The 11,021-nt window shown below is 58.4% G+C and overlaps 1 protein-coding gene across 2 annotated transcripts; it reads right to left on the bottom strand.

The window, feature by feature from the left end:
* Positions 1–209: 209 nt before the first annotated feature.
* Positions 210–10,554, bottom strand: TRMT1 (tRNA methyltransferase 1). 2 transcript variants are annotated; one of them, XM_048832247.2, is made up of 17 exons: positions 10,464–10,554; positions 8,231–8,615; positions 7,733–7,788; positions 6,919–7,040; positions 6,010–6,197; positions 5,496–5,611; positions 5,029–5,141; positions 4,194–4,342; positions 3,885–3,968; positions 3,430–3,499; positions 3,213–3,347; positions 2,937–3,022; positions 2,431–2,539; positions 2,073–2,149; positions 1,316–1,435; positions 591–705; positions 210–444 (listed from the first exon to the last, which is right to left on the bottom strand). In XM_048832247.2, the coding sequence occupies exons 2-17, from the start codon at positions 8,593–8,595 to the stop codon at positions 361–363; spliced, it is 1,989 nt and encodes a 662-aa protein (XP_048688204.2). In that variant the 5' UTR covers positions 8,596–8,615; positions 10,464–10,554; the 3' UTR covers positions 210–360. The 2 variants fall into 2 exon arrangements, with proteins under 2 accessions (XP_048688204.2, XP_074977924.1); XM_075121823.1 differs by having other exon boundaries at positions 8,231–8,619; positions 10,464–10,546.
* Between the last annotated feature and the right edge of the window lie 467 nt (positions 10,555–11,021).

The following is an 11,021-nucleotide window of genomic DNA, read 5'->3' on the forward strand; positions in this document are numbered from 1 at the left end:
CATCCTGCCTGGAGTCCAGCCAGCCAGGCTGTGGCTGCGGAGCCCTTCCTCAGCCCAGGTGGGGAAGAAGAGTTGCCAGGCTGGGGGGATCATGGCATAGCCCTGCCTTCCCCTTGGTGCCTGCTTTGGGAAGTGTGTATATCGGGGGGGGGGGGAGCTGAGCTCCCCCCCGTGTGCCCCACACAGAAGCATCACACGTGAGTCTGGGCTTGTCCCTAAAAAGGAGAGACCCTTGTTTTAATGGCCGACCGCACAGAGGCTCAGGGTGGGGGAGACAGTCAGTCTTAAAATGAAAAGCTTGCACCCTCATCGAACTAAAAAAATAAAGCCCCGTAGCCTCCATTCCTGCTCAGGGCCGGGTTACGGGGGGGGGCTGTCGGTCTTCACAGCCTGGGGGGCCGGTTCAGGGGAGGGGCAGCACTTCTCAGCCCCCGCGCAGCTCCCCTAGCAGAGGGAGAGAAGCTATAGTCAGGGTTATGGGTTATTACAGCAGCACCATGGCCAGGAGCTGCCATGCTTCCCCCCCAACCCCCCCCGAGCCCCTTTCATCCCAGCTCTAGCTCCCCCTCCCCCCCCCGGCCAGTCCTCACCTCCTTGAGCCTCTTGTAGGGGGTGTTTTTCAAGCGGCCCCCGTCCTCCGCTCTCTCCTTCCGCTTGTTCTGATGCAGTTTCCTCTTGTCCTGCAGGGAGGTGGAAATGCCACCCCTGGAAAGGCAGGAGGGGGCTGCGTGAGGAGGGCTGCTGGGGTCGAAGTGCTATTTTAACCCCCAGGGTTAGCTCCAGCCCCGCAGTGGAGTTTGCTCAGCTATGGGCAGGAGTGACAGCAGCTGGCTCTGGGGTGGAGCACGCCAGCTGTATAACAGCATAAAGCCGCAGGCCCTGAGGAGCGTTCACATATCCACTGGGGCTGGAGGCTTTAAAGAGACCCAATGGAAGCAGGATAAGGCTACCAGCCTGGCTGAGTAGTAGCCACACAGGGGTGGGACCTTGCTCTGATCCGGATCCAGAGTCATCCTGGCCCGGAGCTGGATTCAGGGTAGAACAGCAGCCCCCTAGCCTTAACTCCTCCCCACGGGCCCCAGGTGTCCTCTTCAGCTGTCCCAGTTGGTGCCTTCCCGTCAAAGATGCACTTTGCAACCAGCCCCAGGGAGGTAGATAGGGTCAGTCCTAGCTCCACTTTACAGCTGGGGAAACTGAGGCAGAGAGAGAAAGGAAGTAACTGGCCCACAAAGCCAGGAATAGAACCGCGGAGTCCTGCATCTGAGCACCCTCCCCCAGCTGTTCAATCTTGGCCCAGTCCATCGGCTTCCCTTACCCTGCTTTAGCTCTGGCTTTAGGGCCCCAGTACGCTTCGGGATTCTCCTGGAACCGTTTCAGACCCTGCTTCCTGGATTTGGGGTTGGCGTCCTCGCGGATGGTGAAGGATGCCTGCAGCCTAGGGCATGGAGGAGAGGGAGACAGACGGCTCAGTGCTTTGCAGGGGGGGCTTCCTGAGCAGCCTGGAGTGGGGAATCCTGAAGAACTAGGCACGGGGAGAGTGGATCAGCCCCATGGGCCCATCCAGCCTGGTATTCCTCACCCACCATCCCCTGCTGCCCTGGCTCAGACCAGTGGGCTGGCGGGGGCACTTTAGGTCCATGTCTCCCAGCTGTGCAACACACCTGGTGGAATAACCTGTCCTGGGGAAAGTTCCTCCTTAATCCGCCTTAGACAGCTGCGTTGCCCTGAAGCAGCAGGGCTTGGCCATCCCCCAGACCCTCTGCACTGCAGGGGCAGGCCCTGGTGATGTTGTACCACCCCCATCCCTGCGTCTTACCCAGCGATCGCCAAAGGAGGTCACAGTATCAGGATCACTATTTTACAAATGGGGAAACAGAGGCACATGACCCACCCACACTGAAGGCCAGTGGCAGAGCCAGGCCTAGAACCCAGGTGTCTCAAGTGCTAGTCCACTGTTCTCCCCCCTAGGCCACGCTGCCTCCCCTCTGCATCCCACCAGCCCCTGCCCCCAGCAGCAAAGAAGGCAGCGTGCCAGGCACCGGCCTGATTCCCTTCGAACCCCCAGGCCGTACGTGGGCTCCACAGAGAGGATGTGGAAGGCTGGGCTGGTGTCCGAGAGTCGCTCTCTCTTCACTGGATGGATTCTCTCCTGGGGAGAGAGATCAGGTCATTTTTCCCTTGAGTTCCCCTCCCCCCAGCCCTGGATTCCCTTCACACGCAGCTCAGCCGGTGCCCCTCAACCCTGAGCCGCAACAGACAGGACCCCCCGCTCCTCCCCAAACCCTGCCTCCCCCTGCTACCTTCACCAGCTTCACAGCCAGCCAGGGCTCGCATGGAGGGAGCTCACTGGCTTCAGGCATCCCCATCAGCGGTGACCTGATGGGGTGGGGGCAGACAAGAAACGCTAAGTCCACCCCCCCCCCCACTCACCCAGCATCTCATGATGTCCCAGAGGACGGAGGGCGGGGCATCCGTCTTGATGGCGTTCTTGCAGGCGTGGGAGAGCGACACACGGTAGCCGGCATGGAGGAGGGCGGATCTGGAACCGGAGGGGAGCCCTCAGGCCATGCTGCGGGGGGAGCCCTCTGCTGCCTGCGGGCCCCTGGGCTCTCCGAGGTGGTGGCAGCTCAGGAGGGGGCGCCCTCCCCCTCTGGGCCCTGCCTAGCACCCCCTAGTGGTGAGTGGGTAGGGGAGGTGCTTTCCCCCAAGGGAATTATGTGATGCGTCCAACCCCAGCCTCACTCCCTGCCTTAGAGGCAGCATGTCCCGGTGGAGCGGGGGGCCCCTGGTCTGGGTCTCAATCCCAGCTCTGCCCCCGCTCTGTGCCCTATTTCCCCGCCCACTCCAGGGGTGTTTAGAGCAGAAGCTCTTTGGGGCAGGGGCTGCCCCTGGCTCTGCCCGGCGCCCACTGGCTGGTCCCGTAAGGCCCCGAGTACCTGAACTGCAGCAGGGAGGGCGTGTTGCAGTGGATGGTGCTACTCAGGCAGTCGAGGGTGTAGTACAACGGGACGTCACTCAGCTCCTGGCCAGAGGGGAACACAGTGGCTCAGCACAGGCCCCACCCTCAGAAACCCAACTGGCCACGCCCCCAGCTCCAGGGGTCCCACCCTCCCAGCTGCTCCCCAACTCAGACCCAAAAGAGACCACCCGATTCCCCAGCAGGGCCCCATGCCGCTTGTTCCCCCGGGGGTGCTTCCCAATTGGCCCCTCACCTCGGTCACCATGCTGAGCACCCCCTGGATCCGATCCTGTGTCCCGAACCGTCCCGGGTTGCTCCCCAAGGCCGACAGGACCCTCTGGACAAAAGCTAGGTCGTGGAGGGGCTCCGCCCACATGGGGCCACCCAGCTGGGAGAACAGAACAGAGCAGGTAAGGGCAGTGTGCCCGGCCCTCGGGGAGTGGGGTGCACCGGGGGGGACGGGGGCTCACCTGGTGCCGCTGGTGGCAGTGCTCGCAGGAGGGGCCCACTGGGGGGCCAGAGGCAGCCGAGTATTTAAAACTGAATCAATCAGAACAGTAATTAGAGATCTAATGGAGCAGAGCCCCTCCCCCTGCCCCGCCTCTCCATCCCAGCCCCCCTCCAAGCCCCCTTTCCTAACCTGAGATCTCCTAGTCCAGCTCCACCTCCCAGGCCAGGCCTACCTCCAGCTGGGGACCCCCCGCTCCCACCTCCAGGGACCAGTCATCCCCTCTCCACTCCCCGCATCCATTCTGCATCTCCTTAGGGACAGGCCAGCACTGGACTCTCCCATCCAGTGGACACTAGCTCTGAGGACAGGTCCCTTCCCATTGCTCTCCAGGGCCAGGAATTGGAGTCAGCCCCTGTCCCGTGGGTGGGGACAGCTGCACTGTCCTGGGGTGAGGGAGAACCCAGAGCCCCCTACTTGCTCCCGTGGCTGGTCATCTTGCCGAGTCTCTGGAAGCGGTGCGTCCCGCAGCCCACACAGTTATACACCAGGGCCTGTTTGCTGCAGAGACAGGAGGAGATTCAGCAACAATGGGCCCAGGAACAGGGAGTGGGGACAGGGCACAGCAAGCAATGGGGGTGCCAGCAAGGGGTGCTGCAGGGCAGGAAGGCTGGCGGTGGGGGTGAGCGCCTGGCTACTCCACTCCTGGCCTCTCCAGCAGGGGGCGCTGTGGAGAGCAGGGCGGGCTAACCCTTCTGGCCAGCGCCCCAGGGATGAGATGCTCACCTGGCAGAGGCTTTCACGGTGGCCTGGCCAGTGAAGACCCGCACGAAGACCCGGATGTAGAAGTCGGCGCTGACCGACAGCAGTGGCATGATGTAGCGCTGGTAGCAATTGGCGCGCCGGTCCAGGCTGTGCAGGATGATCCGCAGGGCCTGCGTGTGGAAACGGGGTCGAGGAGCTGCCTGTGAGGCGGGAGTGGGGAGGGGGCCCTGCTCCCCTTCCAGTACTGGGCCTGATCTCCCCAGCCCAGCTCTGCTGGGACACAAGTGCGCCAGGTCTCAGCCCAGCCCGAGCAGGACCAGCGTCCCCATCGCAAGTAGGGTCCAAGGAATAAAGGGGCCAGGGAGCAGGCTGAGCTCCCCTTCCCTCTAGGGCAGCGGTTCTGAAACTGGGGTCAGCGAGGGTTCTCCAGGGGGCCCACAAGTCATGTCTGGGGCTGCCGGCCCCACCGATCCACTCCTCTCCCTCCCTGCAGTGCCTCCTGTACCCTGCAGAACAGCTGCTCAGCAGCGTGCAGGAGGCTCTGGAAGGCAGGGTGAGGAGCAGGAATGGGGTGCGCTCAGGGGAGGTGAAGAGGAGAAGTGGAGTGGAGCAAGGGCCTTGGGGGCAGGGGTGGAGTGGGGGCAGGGCCTGGGGCTGAGTGGGGGCTTGCGCACCCCCAGGGAAAATTAGAAGCTGGCTTGGGCATCCACAAAAAATTTTAAGTCAAAATGGGGGTCCTCGGGTTGCTAAAGTTTGAGAACCGCTGCCCTAGGGTGCACAGCAGAGACAGGTGGATGGGGCGGAGCATGGAGGCAGAGGCCCCGCCCACCCCCAGGGACACCCTGCCCCCACTCACCATCTCATGGCAGAACTTGCCCTTGATGGACATGGCTCCGTACTTGCTGTAACACGTCTCCCCGCTGTTCCCGGCCATCACTGCCATGTCGGTACAGGTAACACACAGCAGGCCTGCAAGGGAGACATCCCGGGGGCGGTCAGCTGAGGATTCCTCCCCCAGCCACTGACCTCACCTGCTCCAGGATGCGAAAACCCAGCCTAGACGGGTCTCCGCCCAGATTCCAGAGCCTGGGACAGCCGCTGGGGCCCTCACTTCTGAGGTGGAGGAGGGAAGTGATCTGCCCCTGGGATAGATAGAACCAGGAAGCTGGATTCCTGGTCACCCTCCTCTAACCCACCAGATCCTACATCCAAAGCATCAATGGAAGCTTGCAAATGTGGCAAGTCACTGTTGCGAGGAAGCTCGCAGTGCCACCTCCCCTGCCCCCAGCAGCCCTGATGCTCCCCCCCCACCCCGCCACTCACCTCCTTCACTCACCGCCTGCACGGCGGCATCCAGGAAGGTGGCAGGGCTGCCGTATGGGTCCAGGTCGATGATGTCGAACGGATGCTTCTCCGCCTTCTGCTGATACATCAGCATCCTGCAGGCAGGATGGGGACAGACACTGAGCAGGGGAGTTCCCGAGTGCAGAGCCTCGAGAGGCCTGCGAGGCCAGTTCGCAGCTTAGGATATCGCAGGACTGGCCAAGCCCCCCACCCACACAGCTCCTCCCCCAGCCCCTACACTGGAGACCCTGCATAGGGCACAGTCTCCCTGGCTGGTTATTTATTAGGTGTAATACGGTAGCGTCTAAGTGCCCAGTTGTGGTCCAGAGCCCCTGGACCACAAAATCCCCCCCAAAATCCTCCAGGCACAAGGCCATTCACCCTCCTGCTTCTGAGCCAGCTGGATTGGGAAGCTCAGGCCAACCTGGTGAGTGGCTGAGAACAGCCCGCTCAGCACACGTGATGTCAAAGTGGCCCATCCCTGCAACTTTACCTGGCATCGGCCAAGCTCGACGTCACCAGGTGCCCAACTCCATTGAACTGGATGTTCCTCGCCATGAGCTCGACGGCTTTGGAAGAGAAATCGTTGGCCACCACAGCCCGGAGGCCGGGCACCTCCTTGGCAAAGCGGATAGAGCGGAGCCCCGAGGCGGCCAAGGCCTCCAAGATCCGCACTCCTTCCTGCGCCGGGGAGGGAGAAGGGACCACATCTCAGCCAAAGCCCGCACACCCCCCTGGGTCACCGATCGGTGGGGAATCGAACACGGGACTTCTGGATCCAACAGCACAAGCCCCTGATGCCTGAGCTACAAGCCCCAGGTCTGTAGCCACAGCTGAAGCAGGCTCATCCACCTCTGCCCATGGCCCAGCCATCACGTGGGTTACATGCATCAGCGCATTGGAGACTCCTGCCCAGACACTGATGCCAGGAGCCCAGCAGTAAGCTCTGGATTAGGAAGTTTCTCCATCCGCCTGAAAGGCAAACTCCAATTCCTTTGCAAGGTTAAGCAAGACCCTGCGTGTTCACCGAGCTGGAGGGGCCAGTGCAGACCTGCCTGGAGGTTGCTCGCAGCAAGACGGTTTGCAGTGCAGTGGATGAAGGCAGTAAAAAGCTGCAGCATAAATAGGGAGGTGGTTCGGCTTCTCCCCAAGAACTGGGGTGGGGGGATGGTCAAGGGAGAGTCTCCCCTGCCCACACCCTCCATCAGACATCAGGCAGTGGGAGGGCCACAGCTGGGGTGGAGAAATTTTGGGGAGCCCACCCATCCTACCCAAAAAGAGATTGGCTTGTCTCTTTGGCCCGCAAACACCTTGAGGCAGGGACTGTTTCTCACTCTGGGCAGTGCCTGGCAAGACGGTGACCCTGGGACTACGGGAAAGCTAGTGCTAGGTTTATACGCACCTTGCACACTTCTCCCACTGCCGCTGCCCCCTCCCCTTCGGGTGCTGGTTCTGACCCAGCCTCCTCCCCTTCGGAAAGATCCACAACCACCTTCTCGACCTTCTCCTCTCCTGGCACGGCAACTGCAAGAGACAGAGCGAGCAGTGGGGGCGGATGCAAGGGTGTCACCCGTCCCCCCACTCCAGCACTGCAACAGATCTGGGTGTTAAGGGGTCTGGGCAGCATCTCTGGGTTCAGACCTTAGGGGGCCTAGCTCTGAGCTGCTCTAATGTGCAAAGAGGCCTTGCAGTTTGGGGGGGGGGGGAGGGGCAGAAGGAGGGGATGCCCCTCTGTGCAGGGCACCCTCCCAGGCTGAGGAGCTAACATGAAGGCCCTGAACCATCCCTGTTCCCAGCCTCTCGCCACACCCCGATCTGCCCACTATGCCAAAGTGTCCAGCACTCTGGCTGTTCCCTGCATCCCAGGGGCGATAGGGAGCAGCGTGTAAGAGCAGCCTAGCTTCAGCTTTGGGCTAAGGAAGCCCCTGTGGAGCCCAAACTATGGAGAGCACAGAGCAGCTTAACATTCCCACCCGCAAGCGGCGCAGAAAGGGGACAACTAAGAATCAGAGCCGAGCTCCCAGCATTCCCTTGTCCTGATGCACCGGGCTCAAGGCAGGAGTCTCGGGGAGGGACAACAGGCCAGAAGGTCACAGTGGTCCCGTCTGGCCTTGAAAGCTAGCGTGCTAGTAACGGTCCTACTAATTTAACCATCCTGCTCACTGCATTGGGGCGGGGGATTTTCTAGAGAGAGAGAGAGAGAGATTTCCACTTACTCTGAATCCCCTTGGCCGAAAGCTGAAGGCGAATGAATTCTGTGATCACGGCACACCTGAGGCAGAAGATCAGAGAGACACACACAGGCCTTAGTGCCCATTAACGCTCAGATCTAGGCCACATCCCCTGGTAGACATGCTACTGCTCAGTTTTTCCAAGCAATTCTTTCCATTGTCACATTAGCCCTGATTTCAAAAGTGACTGGATTTTGGGGGCCCTGACTGGAGACACATTAAGGGCCCCCACAACAGCAGGTGCTTGGCACTAGAGAAGGATGGGCTAATAGGAGAGGAACGGTGGTGTTTTGGAGCCCTGGGTTCAATTCTGTGCTTTGCCACAGACTGCCTGTGTGAACCTGGGCCAATCACTTAGCCTTGGTGTCTTGGGATAATTGCAACCCTCCTGTGAGGCTGGGCAGGGCTAAGTGCTCATATATTACCGTGATGGGGGCCAGATAAGTGTAGACAGCTCCAGGCCCCCCTCTTGGTTGTACTTACGTCAGGTCTCGGTTAAACTCTTGCACAGGGTTGTAGAACACTTCGTTGGCACTGGGGAAGATGATCTTTGCTTTCCCCTCCATGATCACAGTCTCCCCAGTTTTCACGGGGCCAGCGCAGCTCCCAGTGTCCATCGCTAGATCAGATGTAGGCGGCTGCTCCTCACGCTGCTCTGGATGGGAGCCATTGGCTTCCTGTGGGCATTCCCCTTCCATGTGCTTGGAAGGACAGAGCTTTCCAGCTGGCAGATCTTCTGGTGGCAGGAATCTCCGGCCCCTTCCAGCCAGCTGATTTGTTACAGTTCTGCCCGGCTGCAGGATGCAGTGTCTCATAAACCAAGCCAGTGGAGTGAACTTAGCCTTCATCAGAACATTTTGTGTCACAGCTGTCTCCAGAATACAAGAGAGAAATAGTCCCTGAAGGATCCCCAAATACTTTATAAACTACGGTCTTACTACGGTTTGTATTGTGGTACTGCACTGGGCTTGTTATTAGGTGTATTGCAGTGGTACCTAAGAGTCACAGGCCACAGCCTCACTGTGCTAGGCACTGTTCAGCCCCAGAACAAAGACAGTCCTTGCCCCAAAGTGCCTGCAATCTAAATATAAGAAAAGGCAACAGATGGCTGTAGACAGGGGAGCAAAAGGAAACCGTATCAGTGAGCGTGATGGGCAGCGGTCTCTGTACATCAGCCAATGCCAAGGGTTTTGTAGCCATCATGGCAAAGGAGAGTTAAGGAGGAATCTGATTTAGGACAACGAAGTGGCTTTGCCAATGAGCATGCAAACACTACTTCTGCAGCTCTCATTCCTGTCGTACCCAAGCACTGCACAATCTTTAATGTGTTGCTACTCATGACCACCGTGTGCTGTTATCTGCATTTTGCGGAAAAACTGATTTAGTTAAATTGCTGCAACAATCTGGTGGGGATGCAGCCTTGCCCCATAAGGGTTTTGAGATCAACAGAGCTGGTTTTGGTAAATTTACCAGCACATCTTTATACTGCTATAACCACAGCCCCAATAAAGGCGTCGCAATGATTTAATTACATATGTAGGGGAAAAAAAAATCAGTGCAAAAACCATGTGTAGACAAACCCTTAGATCATGAGCGCTGTAGGACAAAACATCTTTTTGTTTTGTGTCCATACGGCGCCTCACGCAACAGGACTCTCTGTCCATGGCTTGGACTCCTAGGAGTTACTGCAATCCAACAGCACTGTCAGCCCCATGCATCCAAAAATTAGTCATCACGAGGTTGGCTTAAAGTCATCAGATTTCTTTAAAACAACACATGAGGTTCTTTTTATTTGATTTCTGGCATGGGTGTTCACCTCTTTAAGCTTTTCACCACAAGTTCAAGGACTAGGGTGGTCACCAGTCTAGGTTTTCCCCAGGAGAGGATGTTGTGAAGGCCAAGACCATAACTGGGTTCAAAAAAGAACTAGATAAAGTCATGGAAGATAGGTCCATTAATGGCCTTAGCCAGGATGGGCAGGAATGGTGTCACTAGCCTCTGTTCACCAAAAGCTGGGAATGAGCGACAGGGGATTGATCACTGGATGCTTCCCTGTTCTGTTCATTCCCTCTGGGGCACCTGGCACTGGCTGCTTTAGGCAGACAGGACACTGGGCTAGATGGACCTTTGGTCTGACCCAGTAGGGTCATTCTTATATTCGCCCCTTTTTTTGCAGTAGCTTTCCCCGATGAACCAGTTCAGATAACACAGGGTGGGTTTTGGGGTTTTTTGGTAGCGACTAATAGAGTATGGATGGTTATTTTTTTCTAAAACAAAAGCTTGAGATCTCACGTAGTCACCCAAGACAAAGAGCCACGGTTTTCGGAAAGGGCGGGGGGAGAACAAGCCACCCAGTATCATGAGACTTACAATGACAGTGAAAGACATCCCCACCTCCCCCCAAACCTGATATTTTCTGGGAGCCAGTTCAAACTGCTTGAAGGACTAGGAGGCCCCGATCCCTCAGAATTAAAGTGGGGGAGGGTGACTCCGTTTGAGGCGCCGATGCCAGGTTTTGAGCTCGTGCAGGATAACTCAGAGGAGGAGAAAGGGGGAAGAATAATCCCCAAATTCCCCCCCCCAAGCAGAGGATTTGAGAGCTGAAATTTGAGGTGCCCCCCAAAAAAGCTAAATTAATGCTGAGCCCACGGGGCCCTCCCTGGGGTGCGGGGCAGAACATCCCCTTCCCCCAATTAGCACCCCAGGCTTCCCTCACCCAAAGAGCGCAGCAAGCTTAGCCTTCCCTCCACGCCTTCCAGGAGCAGCTACATGGACGGCGCCATATTGTAGCCTGCGGGGAGCGATCAGGTGACCCCCATCCGGCCAATGGGAGGTGCCATGTACAGGGCGGCTAGAGGGACAAACAACTTGGCGGCTGTGACCAAAACGCGACCGGAAAATCAATCCCATTGAGAATGGGTAGTGGGGGGCAGCTGAGCTAGAGACTGGGTTAAAGAGGAGCCCTGCCAGGTGGGGAGCATGTCCCTCTTTTGGGGATCACTGTCAGGCTGCTCCCCCTTTAATGTGGCCACATCATGACTGCAACCCAGGCAGCCTGACGACAGAAATCACCATGGCACAACACAGGGGCTGGCGTGAGACATCCATCGAGTATCCTGCAAAATGCAGCCATGTCAAGGAAGCTGCATGGCAGCAGGTGTGCAAAACCTGCCACTGGTTCGAAGGGCCATTTTGTGGACTGAGCTATGGTTCCCCACCCCCAGTCCCATCGGGATCCAGCAGATGCCCTGAGGTCGGCACATAACCTGAGGGG

The sequence above is a fragment of the Caretta caretta genome, chromosome 20, assembly GCF_965140235.1.
Source record: "Caretta caretta isolate rCarCar2 chromosome 20, rCarCar1.hap1, whole genome shotgun sequence".
NCBI classification, from domain to species: domain Eukaryota; kingdom Metazoa; phylum Chordata; order Testudines; family Cheloniidae; genus Caretta; species Caretta caretta.